The 17128-nt window shown below is 50.6% G+C and overlaps 1 protein-coding gene across 1 annotated transcript in view; it reads left to right on the plus strand.

Annotated features, from left to right (window-relative positions):
- VPS8 (VPS8 subunit of CORVET complex) overlaps positions 1-17128 on the plus strand; it is a 69848-nt gene that overhangs the window by 48517 nt on the left and 4203 nt on the right. The window contains exons 41-44 of the mRNA XM_068201102.1: positions 5264-5344; positions 6652-6821; positions 7414-7582; positions 16662-16742. Coding sequence (XP_068057203.1) covers positions 5264-5344; positions 6652-6821; positions 7414-7582; positions 16662-16742 — 501 coding nt within the window. The remainder of the gene's footprint in view (positions 1-5263; positions 5345-6651; positions 6822-7413; positions 7583-16661; positions 16743-17128) is intronic.

Below are 17128 nucleotides of genomic sequence, written 5' to 3' on the forward strand. Positions count from 1 at the left end.
TTAGAAGAATTGTCTGTGTTGTGGAGTGGAATGATTGAAGGGTTGAGAAACTGTTCAGGGTTTCTGTTCCAGGTGAGAGAGGAAAAGAGCTTACAGCTTCACAGGGTGAACACACACCTCTAGCAACCTCTTGGTTTGATCTTAATATTACACACAGCTTGGATTTTGAACAAACTTCTAAGATAGCAAAGCATGTTGCAAGAGAGTGGATAAAAAGTGTGTTCAAATGAAATGTGGTTTTATCAAAGGAAGTGTCAAGGAAACCTAATGGCTCTTCAATAACTTATTTAGTCTGCTTTTAGCTGAGGTTTTGGTATAATTTCCTGTTGGGCTTTGTTTGATGTTTAATGTAGGCAGGAAAGGATGGAGAAGCTGTGAGTGAATGGGAGGCTGCCGGGGAAGGGAGGCTTCCTTGGGTTGTGCTGAGGACTGCCAGGATGGGGTGGGAGTCAAAGCAGTGACCACACTGCTAGCACAGCTGGGAGGTGTGACAGTGTGGAGCAAGATCCTGTTCTCCTTTGGGATGAAGGGAGAGTCTTGTTGATGGCAATCTTTACATATTTCATTCTGTTTCTGATCTGATGGACTCTTCTAGCAACAGTAGAAAATCCCTTCTCCAGGGGCTGGTATTGATGTCCTGGAGGCAGCAGGGGAGTGAAATGTGTTGTCTGTTGTAGAGGGGAGTGGTTGGTGTGATGGCTCTGCTGGGGAGGCTGAGGGGATGCTTCATCAGGTGAAGTGCTTTACTGAGAAATGGGTCAGGCATCACTGAGAGCACCATGTCTGGTCACTGGTTTTGGAGGCAGGGGGGAGCTGCTCCTGCTCATTCCACCTTCCTGGACAGCCTGACAAATTCAGTCTGACTAAAGAGAGATTTGGAAAGGCAGATTTTTTGAACAACTAGAGCAAAAAAAATGACGACTTCTTAAAATGCAGAGAGAAGGACTGAATTCCAGGTAAAGTATCAGAAGTTCATAAAATGGAGCAGTAATTGGTACCTTGTAGCTGAAAAACAGGTGTAGGAAAAATAACATCATAAAGAACAAGAGAAGATCCTATGGAAGGGGAGGTGGTGTTGATGTAAAGGATCTCTAAGTTGACTTTGCCTCTTAACACTTTCTCTTCTATGGATTTCACTCACAGCCATGTATTTGCAAACCCCTGAGGTGTGTGGAGTGATGTGACCTGGATTGTTTGTGGGCAGCAGAGAGGCTGTGAGCCCCTCACTGCATCCTGGGGATCCTCTGACAGATGCCAGCAGCTCAGCTGTGTCCTTCAGAAAACGCTGGCTGGTTTCACCTCTGAAGATTTTCCCTCTGAAGCTCACTTAAGCCTCTCCCAACTTCTTATCCTCCTCATTAGGAGATGGACTCTTCCGAGAGCTTGCCTGTGCTGCCTTCAGTGCTTGGCACCTCCTGTGGGGACAGTGTCCTTTGTTACAAGACAAACCCTTCGCTGAACCCTGTGCTCTTGTCCTTAACTCTCACATTTCCATTCACTCTGCCTTGCCACCAACCCTTATTCCAGGGTTCCTGGCACTGCCCTGCTCCAGCTCACTGTTGCCTGTGGGTTTGTGGCTGTGTTTTGTTAAACTCTTGCTCAGGGGCTTGCAGAGGATGCCTGTGGGAAGTTTCTGTGAGGTTTATTTGGATGCACAGTTTGGCCCTGGGGAGGACATTGCTTTGAATCCAGCTGGGAAGCTGGTGTCAGGATGGTGATGAGCAGGTCTTACTCTGTGGCCTTGTCATGAGTGCTCAGCTCAAATGTTCAGGCATTCTGAACCCTGGCCCTGCTGGGGATCAGGAAGAAAACTCCCTTGGAGCTAGACAGCAGAGAGCACTGGAGTTTTTGACTGCCAGTCATCTGCTTCCTTGGGTTATCTGGGAATGCCATTTAAGTGCCCTGCAGGGAAGAATTACAACATGGCAGGCACAGCTGGTGCTTTCCCAGACAGGAAGATCCCTGTGTTGTTAGCCCTGGCTGGGTGTTCCTTTTGCAGAGCTGTGTAGTTGCTCTTTGAAGCCATGCAAAATTCTAAACCCTGTTGCCAAACCCTTCTGTCTTGGCTCTGAGCTATGGGCAGGACACTTAGATGTGTTACTGATGTGCCACCTTAACCGTGACCACAAGGGAATACTGAAACCAGTCTTTCTGGGCCCTGGAGTGCATACAGCCTTTCCCAAGCCCTCCAAATATTTTGGTGAAATGCAGATTTACAAGTGGTGCTTGTCTGACAGGGCCCTCAAATGCACTTTCAGCAGAGTTCAAGGTTTGTGATAGAGCATATACGTGCTGCAGCTGCCGGCTGGGAGGTGGCACAGCTGCCCAGGAATCCACTGGGGGTTTTCTTGGAAGGTGGATAACACCAGTAAACTGAGGTAGATTATTTTGCCTTCTCTGAAAAGGAATTAGAGTATTCCAATTTTAGCAGACTGTTTTTCTTCCTTTTCTGGGCTTAACTGCTTACAGATTATACCTTATGCAAATGTTAACTTTGCAACCAAAGTGTTTGGCCAGAGGGCACCTTGCAGGGGCTGGGGCCAGACCTGCAGCTTCCCAGAGAAGTCACAGGCTTCTGGCACCTGCCTGTCCCAGCACCTGGCTCAGCGTTGCCTAATTGAAGTCACATGAAATAACAGTTGATAGATTTGCTCCTGCTCATCCTTTATAGTGTTGGGGAGTGATTTATGAACTGGGAAGTCTGAACTAAACGCATTAGGAGAGATACCAGAGGAATCCTCTTGAGCACTAAGAAAAATTCCGTGTTATTAAGGATGTGAGTGTTCTCTGAAGAGGGCTGAGAGGTTGAGTGTTAATTCCCTTACAAAGCTGTAATCCTTCATGAATGTTTTGTAAGCAGATGCAGCTGATGCCTCCTACAAAATGGAGAACTGGAGAAGCCAGAAATGCAAAAGCTACCAGTAGGGAACCCAAAGAAGGGAAGGAATGATTCTCTAAAAACTTCCAGAGTGGAAGCAGAAAGATTCAGAAAGCTTCTCCTTGTATTTTTTCCACTCTTGCTGAGGGCTTTGGCTGTTTTTTCTTCTAGTTTGGGAGATCAGCACTGGGATTAGTTGTGTGTGGAGTGGTTGCTCTGCCCCCTTGCAGAGGGGAGAAGCTGAAGTGAATGTGTTTGCAGAGTGCATTTATTAGCACTGGTAGCAAAGCAAGTGCTGTTTCCTGGACCCAGGAAGAAATGGGAAATGGAAGAGACAGAGGTGGCTGAAAGGGCTGCATGAGCACCTCTGGGCGGTGTGTGGATCCCTGCCAGCTCTTCCCATCTGTTTGTTGGTGGCAGCCCAGGGCAGCCAGTTTGGCTCTGGCTCCCTGTGCTGATGCCATGCAGGCTGCTGGCATCTGTTCCTGGTTGGTGCAGTGCCTGTTCCACTGCATGGGATGGCACATCCATGTCTGGAGTATGCCTGAACTCCAACCCGAGACCAGTTATATAAGGTGGAATTAATGAAAGATAATCCTCCATAAAACTAATTGATCCCACGAGGCTTTTGTGGCTGGAAGTTCTGTGAGGTCTGAAGCTGCAATTTAGAAGCTTTATAACTGTCTGGAGAAGTGACCTGGGAGCTGTGGGTGTGATGCTGGAGGCAGGCAGGCAGCTCCAGCCCATCCCATCAGATGGCTCCAGCAGGGAATGGCCAGAGACTCACTGCTGGCACTGGGCTGCCAGGCTCAGGGTGAGGCTTGGCCCAGACCATGGGCCTCCTCTGGAAGGAAGAAAGTCCATTTTCTTCCCAGCTGCCATTATTTTTAAAGATCATCAAGCATGACTTGAGGAAAAGACAGCAACTGAAAGCCCTCAGACTTGTGTTTACCCTCTGCAAAGCTGCAGATGGGTCTTTATTCTTCCCTCCTCTTCACATCTCTTCTTCTGCTCTGTGTCCAGACAGGAAACCAGTGGCTTTGAAAAGCTCCACTTGTAGCTTAGGAAGTTTGAGGTGCTTATGGAAACTGTGGGATTGGGACAGTTTGTGAGAGATCTGTTGGCAATGTACTTGAGGGCTTTAGAAGAGGAGCTGCTGGCTGCCTGCCTAACTTCTCTGTGCTTTGGGTCACATTCCTGCTCTCTGGAAATCCCTTTGCCTCCATAATCCCTGCAGTGCAGGGCTCTTCCTGTGCTGTGCTGTTCACCCAGCAGAAAAGGAGCCTGTGCAGCACACCCAGCTCTTCCTGCTTCCTCCACATGCTCCAAATCCACAGCTGGTTTCGACTCAGTGCTGTTACTGAGGGCTGCTTTCATTTAGGTTTGTGCATTGGTGTTTCTGCCTGTCACACTGCCCATGAGGCTGTTGATCAAGAGTTCCTTGACTTGTTTGCTGTTCTGTCTTGCACCCCTCAGGGTGTCTTGCAGCGTAGCTTCCATGCTGCTTTAGTTGTCTTTGTCAGCTGGATTTGTCACTCTCAATTCTTCTTGCCCAGTCCCAGCATGGAATCAACCTTGCTCCTACTCCTCCTCTCATTCATCTTATCCAGAGCTTGTTTATCCCACTCCTGTTCCTGTTTCCATTGTGTCCCCACCATTTTTCTGTGCTCTGGGTTAGTTTCCTTTTCACATCTTGCTGGTCTGTTTTTGCCAGTGTCCTGCCCCTTGCACCAGACAGCTTCTCTCAGCTTCCTGCACAGAGTGATGCTTCAGGGGGTGCCAGGGTGGGTGTGCAGGGCTGTTTGGGCTGGAGCAGGTGGGAGGAAGGGGGAGATGCCCAGGCTGATGACCTGTACTACAGCCCTGTGCTTGTGCTGCTGGGACATGGCAATAAAGCTGTTCAGGGCATGTGAAAATCAACCCTGCAGCACCAGGAGAGCCCCAGGGCCCTGTTCCTCTGCCAGCTGGGCTGTGGGCTCGGCAGTGACGGGGGTGTGCTCTTCCAGCCTGCACATGAGGGGTCTGGGGATGAGGCACTCCTGGCTGGGCAAGAGCACGGGGCAGTGGGGGAGCTGAGAGCTGGCTGGCCATGCTGTTCTCTTCAATATTCCTCAAATGTACTCTCCAGTCAGCTCCTAAATGGAGTTTCCAGTTTTGATCCAGGCACACTAATTTATAGTGATGTTATCTACTGAGTTTTGCTAATTACTGATTTTTCCCATCAGTGTGTGGGATTATTCTGCTGTCCCTGTGTATGTGCAGTATATTTAACTCTGCAGTTGTAGCTTTCATTTGCAGTTCCAATCTAGAGGAAAAGAAGACCTGAAAAGAATCAGAATGGTCATATCCTGTGATTCAACTGCAGCTTTGCATTTCTTCATACAGGATCCAGTTTATGGAAAAGGGAAACTTGGAGAAATTCAAGGGCTTGTCCTGGGAATGCTGGACACTTTTAACTATGAACAAGTAAGTTGCCCGTGTTTCTGTTCTGTCCACCACTGCATGCAGCATCATTTTAGCTGCCTGGCCTACTGCTCTCTCTCTCTCTCTTGTCATTTCTGTCTGCAGGGCAAAGTCAGTGGGCATGTGAGCGATTTCTGTGTGATTGGGGGATGGGGAGGGAGTTTGGTTTGCTCACAGATTGCAAGTGAAGGGACTGACAGGTACATGGTGAACACCTCTGTAGCTCAGTTCTGTGTTAAATGCACCAGAAGAATAAACATCTGCTTTTTCTCCAGCTCATCCTGCAGTTAGGGATTCAAAGGCACAAAGCTGATATGTTTTGTCTTTCTATGCAGTTTTAAATAACAGGTTTTTAAATTAGGCTGTTTTTACACTTCCAAGTGATAATGCTGCACTTCCTTTGTGTCCTGGTGAGATTTTGTCTTAATCTCAGTCCTGTTTTTCTCAGCCCAGTCCCAAATCCCAGGCAGTCTCCACACTTGAGCAGTTTCTGAAACTCCTTTTCCCCTGAACAGGATGCACAGTGTTCCTCCAAGCCCCTCTCCCCCATCATGTGGCAGAGCCATCCCAGCTGCTGCTCAGGGCAGGCCCCCAGACACCAGCAGGCAATGCAGAAGCACAGTGGGAAATAGCTTTGCTGTGGAGGCTGAACACCAAGAGCCTTTATCTGTGTCTGTGTTCAGCTCCTGCCCCTTCCATGCCTGGCAGCTCTGGGACAGGCTGTGTGCCCGGGTGGGATCCTGTGGTGCAGCCTTTGGCAGCTGCTGCTGTGGAGCACGGATGTGAATCAGGGAGCAGAGCCCCTGTGCCTGGGAGAAACTTGGTGCTGGAAACTCGGGGTGGTTCTTTGGGCTCTTGGAAAATGAGCATCCATTTGGAAGGACAAGCAGATGAGCAGTTCAGGTTTTTTTTTAAAGACTTTAATTGCCATTGTGCATTTGAGCTTTGATTTTTATTAGCACATTTCTCCTAAAATGGGGATATAAGCAGTAGCTTGCCAGGTAGAAAGGGGGAAAAAAAGGAGGTTTGATGTGGAAGATGACAAAATGAGCCTGCCATGCCTCTGTTAATGCTCTTGGGCAAAAGTCAATACAGGACTTGTCTATTTGAGAGTGCAGAGGAATTGCTCCATTATCGTGTGATGAAAGGATAAGTGTTTTGAGGTCAGGGGATAGAAAGCATAGGGGAAGTGATTTTATTGGGTTGTTTCTGCTCTTAGTGAGCTGCTAAGTGGCTTGTTCTGAAGAACTGGCTGGCAGGGAGTTTCTGCAGACTGGAGGTGACCTATTATGTGTTGTCTTCCTACGCAGACCCTTCTAGAGACAACCACGAGCCTTTTAAACCACGATCTCCACTGGTCCCTGTGTAACCTGAGAGCCTCTGTCACCAGAGGCCTTACCCCCAAGCAGGATTACTGCTGCATCTGTCTCCAGCAGTACAAAAGGAGGCAAGAAGCTGCTGATGAAATCATTGTTTTCAGGTAAAGTTAAGGAGCGGGGTTGCAGCTGTGATCATGTTAATAGTTTTAAAAGGGGAAACAAATTCTACTGGTTGGCTTGCCTGAGTAATGATCTGTATTCCTGGGAGCACATCTCCCTGCTGCCTTGCACTATGAGAGGGCTCGCTAATCACACCCATCAGAGGCTGCTTTGCATGCAGCCAGCTCTGCCTGCCTGGGAGGAATGGCCTCCCAGTCCCAGGAGCTGGCTGTCAGTTTTCTGTCCCCTCTCCCAGCAGTGTTTTTGGGCACTGCAGCACCTTGGCCTCATTTGTTTATTTGTACGTCTTGGACCTGCCACAGCCCTGGCATCTCCCATGTCCTGTCTGTGCCCAGGTGTCTGTAAAATAAGGTGAAATCGTTGCTACCTTGGTGTTACAGTCTGTAGCTGTATCAGCAAATGGGCATCCAGTGTTGATTCTGTGAGTCTGGAAATCAGCAGGAGGGGGAGGATACACTGCTGATCTGCTGATTCCCAGATACAGCCTTTCCCACTGGGCAGCCCCTTGTCCTCACCGTGCAGAGCTCAGGAGGTGCTGCCCTGCTTCCCAGCCCTGCCTTCCTCTCTTCCCAGCTGTGGACACTTGTACCACTCGCTGTGCCTGCTGAGTAAGGAGTGTGGGGTGGTCACCAAGGGCCTCATGAGGTGGATGTGCTACAAATGCAACTCGAGCAACAAGGGAGGGAAGCTGAGTGAGAACTTCTCAGAGCTGAAAAAAGGGACTGCAGCATCCCTGGCACAGGTAAGTTTTGTGAGGTGGTTTCTTGTCAGGTAAACTTTCATCATCACTTGGTTCTGTTTGTGCTTCCAGACAAGACTGATCAGAACCTATCAAACACTCTCAGCAGCTAATTGGTCACTTTTCTGAATGCCAGTTTATTTTGGTGGGGGTACGACTCTGGAAGTCAAGGAAATTTGTTCATCCAGAAGGTCTAGGATGAATGTGTTTGCAGAGTGCATTTATTAGCACTGGTAGCAAAGCAAGTGCTGTTTCCTGGACCCAGGAAGAAATGGGAAATGGAAGAGACAGAGGTGGCTGAAAGGGCTGCATGAGCACCTGTGAGCGGCAGCTGGATGCTTGCAGCTGGTTGTGTGGACAATTCCTGTGACTTTTTTTAAAAGGTGTGTTTTATATAAAACTTAGATTGAAAGCTGGCACATTCCTTGTGGCTGGATTGTGGAGCCTCTGTTCCACCTTCCTAGCACATAATCTGGCTCTGGATAAAAGACTCTGACTCACTAAGTGCTTGCACAATATTTTAAGAAGCTTGAGTGTAACCAAGATTGATGCACCTGAATTTGGGTGAGAGAACAGAGAATTAATTTGTATTTATTGTCAGTATTTGTACACTGAAAGTTTCATCATCCCTAATTCAAATTGAAGTACAGCCTCAAATATGCCTGGAGCTGTCTTTTTCCTGGGCTGGTGCTGTGGATGGTAAGCCCCCATGGCAGGTGGTTTGATGGGTTCTCTTAAGGGATGTTGCATGTGGGCAGCTCAGCTCTGCTGCTCCACGGTCCAGTGGCCCCTGGGTGAGGGTTGTTCCCAAGTGCTTCAGGGTACCTTGTGCATTTGTCACTGTATGGATGTGAATGGAGCAGTGTTCTCACTCCTGGAACCAAAATAATTCAGTCTTGGAGTATGTTTTTATAGTAGTACTTTGGTTTTGTTGGAGCAGATGATTTCAATTCCTGCCAAACCCATCCTGATCAAAAGCTGGCTAAGGGCCTTAGTCAGCTGCTGTCAGCTGCTGCACTCACAGGAGAGGCTCCCTGCTTGGAGGAGACGTGGGGAAAGGGAATCTTGCAGCCTGTGTGGAGCACCATGCAGTCTCTGCAGTCAGGCTGTGTTACTCTTTGATTTGGTGACAGCAGCAAAGCTTTCCCAGGAGCTTGGAAATGGAGTGTGGTCCAACCAGGCTGAGCAGTGTGTGCCACAGTGGGATGTGGGCACTGCATCTCAGGCTGGGAAAGTTCAGCAGCCCCACATCTCACCCTCCGCACTCCTGCCCTGAAGGAGTGGACATAAATGGGGGTGACAGGCTGGGGTGTAGTTTAAAAACTAAAAGCAGAATTAACTACTAAAACTGCATTCAGCATTCAAGTGCCTGACACTTGATTCCAGTGCTTTATAATTGGGTTATCTCTGGCTTTCTCTTGGGCAGTCAGTCAGGGAGCCCCAGTGGCTCCCCTTTGACATCAGTCTGACTTACTCTGTAGAGAAAGAAGGGGAAAATGCTCCACATGCCATGGCAGTGACTGGGGTAAGGAGGAGAAGATGCTTCTTTTTATGTAACTGATGGAAGTGAAGGGCTGGCTGGGACTTGGGGCCTAAAGGGAGGTGTGGAGAGACTGGGTGGAAGAAGAGTTATGGCATGGACCATGTAGTACTAGCTGGAAAGTGTCCATCCCAGGATGGCGCCCTACTGCTGCTGCTTCCCTGCTGCTGTCACGTGCTCTTGGCAGGGAAGCCATGGCTTCCTGCTCCACACACAGAGCCCAGCCCAGCAGAGCCCCAGCACTGCTCAGGCCCCCAGCTCCTCCCCTCTGTGTCCCAGATCCTCTCCAAGTCTGGGATGTTCCTCACATATCCAAACTACAGTATTTAACTGTTGTACGCGCATGTGATCAAAGTGTTGCGCAATCACGTCTTTAAAAAGCTGAGTGTGTTTAGACTTGGCATAGACTGGGGAATCTCCAGCTCCTGCAGGAAATTTGTTTGCTGAGCAGTCACTGCTCAGCAGCATTAATTAACCCTGGGAGGTAAGGATTCCTCTGACCTGGCATGGGCTGAGTTACAGAGTAGAGTTTCTGTGCTGGGGCAATGCTGGGAATGCAAACTGGGGGAGATGGGGCTTCTCTGTGTCCTCTCTTGACTCTGCTGGCCCCAGCCAGACCCAGAGCTCAGGGTTGGACAAGCTGCTCTGGCTCCACAGCTGGTGTTTGTGAGCAGGAAATCCTGAGTGAGGTCCTGCTAACAGCATTGTGTTTCCAGCCCTGCCCTCCTCAGAGTCAGATCTGGGGCTCCCAGGCCCTTCTGCACAGAGATCTGTGGGGAGGATGTTTCCCTGTAGCCCCTTTGAAGACCCCGAAAGCTTAGTTCCTCTTGGCAAAATCTAACATGGTGATCTTCAATTGAGGTATTTATTTTCTTAGGAAGCCTTGCATTAGGAGTAGAGTCATACTGAGAAATGCCACTGAGCATCTGGAGTGCATTTCACAGCACTAATTCTGCCCTGCCCAGGCAAAGGCTGTCAGTTTGAATCGTGCAGTGTGGCTGAGATGTGTATGTGAAACGACAGCCCAACAGACAGTGCTTCCTCTGCCCCTGTGCTCTGTGTGTGATGCTGGGGCCATTCCCCGAAACTGGGGAGGTGGAGAGATGCCACAAGCCAGCACTGACCCATTATGGGATCAGTGACAGCATGGATTTAAGAGGAACCTGATTGGGATGAGGGCTTGGCATGCTCTGCCCCAGCCAAGGGGAGCAGAAAGAAGGGCACAGGGGATTTTCTTTCCTCCGGATCTACTAGCAAAAGTTTGTGCTTTCTGTGTTACCCCTGAGCCTCACTGGCTTCCCAAGGGTAATACTCTGGAGCTGGACAATCATCTGTCCTGCTCTCCCTGCCTTGGAGCTTCCCTGAAATGAGAGTTAAAAGAAATGGGAGCTTGTTTATGTGGTGGGCCCCTAGTGCACTTGCAGAGCTGTATGTTTGTTGTGGTGTTTGTGGGGGATGAGGGCTCAGCAGCTGGGCCACTGCCCAAATACCTGTGGGAAGGCTCCAGGTATCCCAGCCACTGATTCCCAAAACTCATTTGCCTCATTTCAATGAGCAAATGTTCTTCATTTATTCTGCCAGCTTATACGGTGGGGATCAGGGAGAGGAAGAGTCTTGGCTCCTGGGCCATAAGCCCTGCCACGAACCCCTGAGCTGCCATGCTCTGGTTATTCCGTGTCTGAGGGGTTCTGAGCATGCTGCTGTTGGAGCTGTCCAGATGGCAGATATGTTTTATTCAGGAGTTTAATCCTGTCAAGTCACGCCAGGATGGACAATGGACTCGATCCATAGTTAATCCACTTTGTCAGGCTCTACCTTTGGGCTCTGTCCTGTAGTTTTCCCATGTCCCTCCCTATGACAGCCTTCGGAGCCTCGGGAGGATTCCCATGTGGGAGGGGCTGGCACCACATCCCTCATGTGACCTTCAAGGTCCCTCTGCACCATGTGCTTTCTGTTGGGCAGTAGTGAAGGTTTAGGATGGTTTTTTTCACCAAAACTTACTTTAGAGCTTGACAGATGTTACGTGACCTCCATCCATCAGGAGACAGAGTCGGTGTTACTGTTTTCAGGGCAACAGTGACCGTCAGTTATTAACTTGTCTTCAGCAATACAAAAAACTTCCAAGGGGTTTGTAGCTTTGAAAATATCCAGATGTGATCCCCACAGTAACACCATAGAGATAACTAGTGTTTTACACAGTTACAAGAATGGACATTCTCTCCTTTGTGGAGAATGTTCCTGTGTACAAATTAACTGAACAAATATCCAGTCCAAATATCCTCCTTGGCTTTGGAGGTGGATTCCTTCACTTCAGCAATGCACACAAAATCCGTGTGAGGAAGGAACTGGAGACAGAACTTCTCTGATTGCTTGTAATGGAAACAAAAGTGATCAAAAGTGATCGGTAAGAATACTGAGTGCAGGTGTCTTCATGAGCAGGTAGAGGAGGACTGGCACCAAGGCTAGAACTGTAAAGAATACAAATTGAAAAAGGCTGATTTGAAAACCAGAATTATCCTGCAACAGCTTTTAGAGCAAAATGGACTGTTTTCTTGAGCTTCTCACGCTGGAGGAGTTGGGTGAGTTTTGTTGTTTTGTGGGGCTTTTGTGAGAAATATCAGAGTGAATTGTAATTGTGTCCCCTGGCCTTTCTTTAGAGCAATCTGCAGCCTGGCAGAATGCTCCTTGCACTGCCTACAGTCCAAAGTCTGGCACTGTGGGGTCTGTGAGACACTGACAGGGGCAGGGACAGCTGATCCCAAACTGCCTGGAGCCAGGAGCAGTGAGACCATGACCCTGGGGAAGGGTCATGGCCTGGTTAAGAGCAAAGATGGCAAAATTGCAGTGGGGAATCTCGGCTTGACTTTACATCTCAATTTCTAAGAAACTATTCCTACAGTCTGCTGAAGATGTTGTCCCTTTTAATAAAACATTCCAGTCTGGGAGGACGTGTAGAACAGGCTCATTGAAATGCAGTGGCAGCTGCTGGGCTGCAGCAACCTGTGGATGTTCCCATAAACTGCAGCAGTCCCTGCTGGCAGTGGTTCTGTGAGCTGAGCTGGTGCCCCACAGCCCAGGATGTCTGCATCAGGATCCAGCACAGCACCAGGGAAGGGCAGGAGGTCACTGTGCCTCCACAGAGGGGCCTGGGAGCAGGGACATGTCCCAGGGGAGCTGTTCCTCGAGCTGGGCTGGCTCCTGCTGCTGCTGCAAAGGGGATGGCTGTTCCCCTCTGTGATTCCAAGCTGAGAAATAACCAACTGGCCCAAGGCTAAGGGTGCAGCTGACTCCTGACTGCTGCTCCTCTGAAAGAGGGGAGCGAAGTAAAGGCAAGCCAAGGCTTTGGCTGTTTGTAGTCCCTTGATGGAGGGTAGGAGAGGGACTCTGCCAGTGATGCTGGCTGTAGCCCAGGGTGCACGAACTGTTCTGGAAGGTACCTTTCAGGAAAGCATGGGAGCATCAGTGTCTGGTAAACCCCATCAGTGGGAAGCTGCAGTTCCAATGACCCTCTCACAGCCCATGGCACAAGGAGAACAATGTTGTTTGGTCTGTGTGTGACCTGGACAGCTGCAGCTGAGCTCCTGGGGCCAGAACTGGGCTGGGCATGTTCTGAACCTCCCAGACACACAGCAGTGCCAGGCTGTTCCCAGGGGTCAGGAGGGGTGAAGGGGACAGGAAACAGAGGTGTTCCCATGGCTTTTCTGTAAGGTTTGGGGTCACATTACTGGTTAGCCTCTGGCAGGAGAGGTCACTAACCCTTACAACCAAGTAGGATTTCTTCCCTCTTCTGTGTGTCTTTTACATAGGACTTGAGGGAATGGCTGGAGCTTTCTCAGGGCAGGGTTAGGCTGGATATCAGGAAAAGGTTCTTCCTCAGGGGGTGGTGGGGCACTGACCAGGCTCCCCAAGGAATGGGCATAGCCTCAAGGCTGCCAGAGCTCCAGGAGCATTCAGACAATGCTCTCAGGCATGGGGAGGATTGTTGGGATGTCTGTGCAGGGCCAGGGGTTGGATTTGATGATCCTTGTGGGTCCCTCCAACTTGGGACATTGTGTGATTACCTTCCCTTTCTCTTCCCAACTCCCTCCCTTGAGAGAACACTGCACCTCCTCAGCTTTCTGTGCTTTGCCCTGTGGGATCTGTTCAACAGCCTCTTGGCTTTTCTCTGGAAAAATAATTCTCTGCATGGGGCCTCTGAATCCTCAGGTGCAGGTGCTGAGCTCAGCCCAGGCACGGGCCTGTTGGGTGCCACCTTTCACATTTAATCCATGTGCTGCCATGCTTCCCTCAGAGTGCTGGATGAGACATGAACACCCTGTGTGCTGGGCTGTGGTGTCCAGTGAGGATGTGTGGGGGTTGTGTTTGTCTAATTAACTCTGAGCAGTGTTATTGCTCCTTTGGCTGAAGGCATCAGTAGAAGTCCAAGGGAATATCCCAGCAGCACCTGGTGTAGGCAGGAGCAGCTACCCAGAGCATGAGTGGGAGCACAGGGATGTGCCCGTGTGCTTCCCTGGCTCACACAGACAGTGCCCTCCTCTCCTGTTGCTGCAGTCTCACGTGGCTGCAGCAGTGGCTCTGTCAGAGCACCGACAGACCTGTGCTCTCCCAGGCCCTGAGTGGGAGGTTTGCTCCTCAAGTTCAGCTGGAAATTAGAGACATCTGCCCTTCCCCTGGTGCTGCCGAGGAGTGAGAGGCCAGGGCTGTGTGACAGACTGCCTGTGCTGGGGAGGCTGCTCTGTCCTGGGCAGCTGGGGCTGTTGGCTGCCTCTGACAGGGAGCAGGCAGGGCTCACCTGCTGCCAGGCCCCCGTGTGCTGCCCCAGGAGAGCTTCTGGAGGCTCTGGAGGTCCCAGGGCAGGGCAGCCCTGCCAGGCTGTTCCCTGTGCAGCCGTGGGCCGGGTGGTGTTCCCGGCGTCTCTCTGGGCAGGGGCTCGGCAGAGCTTGGCAGCAGCAGCGGGACACTGCTGTTCTCTGAGGGTGTCCCCGGCTTTCTCTGAAGTTCCTCAACAGCTCTGTAATGTCACTGTCATTGCAGTGACTTTGGGTCACGGCCTGCCTTGCTCTCTCTGGGGTTCCTGGGAGTGCCCTAAAAACAGCAGGGCCTTATCCAACAGAAGAGAGGCAGATTTACTTAGTTTAACATGAATTGGCTGGGTTTTCACTGGGGGCTCAGCTCTGTAAATGGGAATGTGGGGGGAGTTGCCTTTGTTCCTCGGAATCCCAAAACCTTCCCCAGGACTTCTGGCTGCATCTCCCTGTGTTAAGGGAGCAGCCCCTGTGGCAGTGGGGTGCTCTGAAGCTCTAACTGATGCAGCAATATCTTGTGTGGAAGGAATGGCTGAGGGACAGCTCTGGGATGGGTCTCTTGGCGTGACTATGGACGATGCCTCCACTCAAACTGTTGGAATCTGCTTTGCTTAAGCACTGGCTGACGATGGAATTTGTAGCTGTTAAAGTAAAGATAATTGCAAGCTTGGGAGAGCTGTGTGGTGACTACCAGAGGGGGTGGAATATGTGCTAGAAAAACATGCAATAGAGATTAGCATTAGTGGTGGGATCTGGGAGAGCTGGGAAATGAAAAAACCTTTTCCCTTCCTCCTGGCTGAGATCCTCAGGAGATGAATTGCCTCTCTGGGGTTCTGTGTCTTGTCTGAGGCCTTTCTGAGCAGGTGTGGGGATGTGGCTGGAAAAGGCTGGAGGTTCTGAAGGGTCCATCTCGGAGGTGGCCAGCCCTGGAGACAGAGGCTGTGCTGTGGGGTGAGCCCAGCACCTTCCACTGCCACCCGAGTGCTGCTGTGGGACCCCGGGAGCCTCCTGTGGCTCCTGAAGGGAAACATGCCTTTAGTGACACGGTTAAAAAGGAAAAGGCCTGACAGCAGTTGTTTCCATGACAACAGAAAGAATTGCCTGCAATATTTCAGCTCATCAGCCTGGGAGCAGCCTGATTGATAGTTAAGTATGTGTGGTAGGGAGAGAGCAGGAGAGGGGAGGCCAATTGTATTGCATTTTCCTTGTCCTTGAATGCTTGTGGCCACAGCAGCTGTGGAGGGCAGTTTTTCCTTGCTTTTTGTGTTTTCCAAGTGAGGATGACCTGCGTGTCCCTGGGAAGCACCAGTACAACTTGCTGGCTGTGAGTCCCTGACCCTCCCTGTCCCAGGCTCCCAGGCTCAAAGCCGATGCCAGGTGTGCAGGGAATGGGGGCATCTGGCCCCCTGACTGGCAAGTAGTTACTTACACTACAGAGAATATCCTGGAGGAGAAGGAGAGTTTGGCAAATGTTTCCAGCATAAGTGATCTGCACTCGGGACATTGCTCTCGTCCCAGACTAATGATCAAAGGCAAGACGTGCATGGGTTTTGGGATGGTCTCAGAACCATCCAGGCTTCAGGAGACCCATGGGGGGCTCAGTGCATCTCCCATTGCCAAAGAGCTTAAAATCAATGCAGCTTCAGTCGGTACCCAGTTGCAGGATTGTAGCATTTTTGCTTAGTAGCCCCTGGGAAATGTATTTTGGAGAAGATATTTGAATGTTCCCTTAAAAATAGATCCCCAGAGACAACAGATGCCAGCCTGCTGCTCATGAGGGAGGCTGTTCTCCTGGCTCCTGTTGGGGTTTCTTGATGATGCGTTTGCTTTGCAATATGAGCAGAAACATTCAAAATAGAAACACTGTGGTGTGATAAATGGAACAAACCTACAAGAATCTGTGATGCTTTGTCATCTCTCCCTGGGACATGTAAACGGTGCCATTTACAGCAGTTTGAGTGTGTGCCACCCTCTCTGCCTTAGTGCTCTTGATGCAGCTCTGGGCCCTCTTTGCCCTCACCTGCAGCTGCCCCTCACTGCTGGGGGACACTTGGCTTGTACTCCACAGCTGGGCAGGGCCACAGTCTTGGGACGTGGCTGCCACTGCCATATGACTCGCCTTGCCTCCCCTTTCCACCCCTCGGTTCCCAGCTTTCAGTCTGTAACACCCCCCTAGAGAACAAGAGACGGGACCCCATAATGCCATTTTAGGATGCCAAGAGTTGTTAATAGCCATTGGCAGAGTCATGGGGTAGCAGGCACACACAGCCCGTGTCCCTCCAGTGTTCCTGTGCTGCGGTGTCGGGCTGGGCGGGGTGGGGACATGGGAAAGGGCTGGGGGAAGCTGCTGCTGCTGCCTGGGAAGGAGCCCGGAGAGGTTGCTTGGCCCCAGAGGCCCATTACTTCTCTTCCCATCTGGCTGTGAGCAAGTTTTCCCATGCCATTTTTCCTTCCTCAGAGGTATCCCAGTACTGTCAGTCTGTGCTATCAGGGACAGAGCCCAGCAATAACACGCTGTGGATGCAGGGGTGTAACTGTCCTTTGGGCAAGAACAGGACTAATTTTTCCCCCCAAACCTAGGCTGCACATAGTGGCTACATGCCAAAGGAAAGATGGCTAAAAAGACCTCCCAAACAGGTTGTGGACTGTCTGCTCCCAGCCCAGGAATTAATTTCTGTGTGTAGGAACTTGACAGCCTGTTCTGCGTGGTTTCTGTAACTTTCTTACTCTTTCTCAGATGAGTTCAGAATCTGTGTTGGATCCTCAGCAAATCCAAGCTTTTGACCAGCTCTGCCGACTCAACCGAGGCACCTCCCGAGTACGTACCCCCCGTTTTGCTTCTGCTTTCAAACTGGTGATGGGCATTTTTCATGTGGCCAAGCCAGACATTGGCACTGGCAAGCGAGGGCTCTGGCTTTTCTCTGGGGTTTGGTCTAGTGCTGGCACTTGGCTGTGGTACACTGCAAGGCAGCCATGCTGGGGAAGCCACTGGCAGGGAAACCTTGGGAATGTCTCTGGCTTTGAGGCTGGGGCCAACAAGTGTCCATGGGGTGATCCTTTGTGGATTTGTAACTAAGCTCCCCTCTAGACACTGTAGCTCCTGCAGTCACTGGGGTCACTCCCTCTTCCTGTGCCTGTGCTGTCCCAAGGAGAGCGCAGCTCCCTCTGTCCCTGGCATTTTCCTTGTGCCTCCTGCCTGTTTTG

The sequence above is a fragment of the Anomalospiza imberbis genome, chromosome 10 (genome assembly GCF_031753505.1).
Source record: "Anomalospiza imberbis isolate Cuckoo-Finch-1a 21T00152 chromosome 10, ASM3175350v1, whole genome shotgun sequence".
NCBI classification, from domain to species: Eukaryota; Metazoa; Chordata; class Aves; order Passeriformes; family Viduidae; genus Anomalospiza; species Anomalospiza imberbis.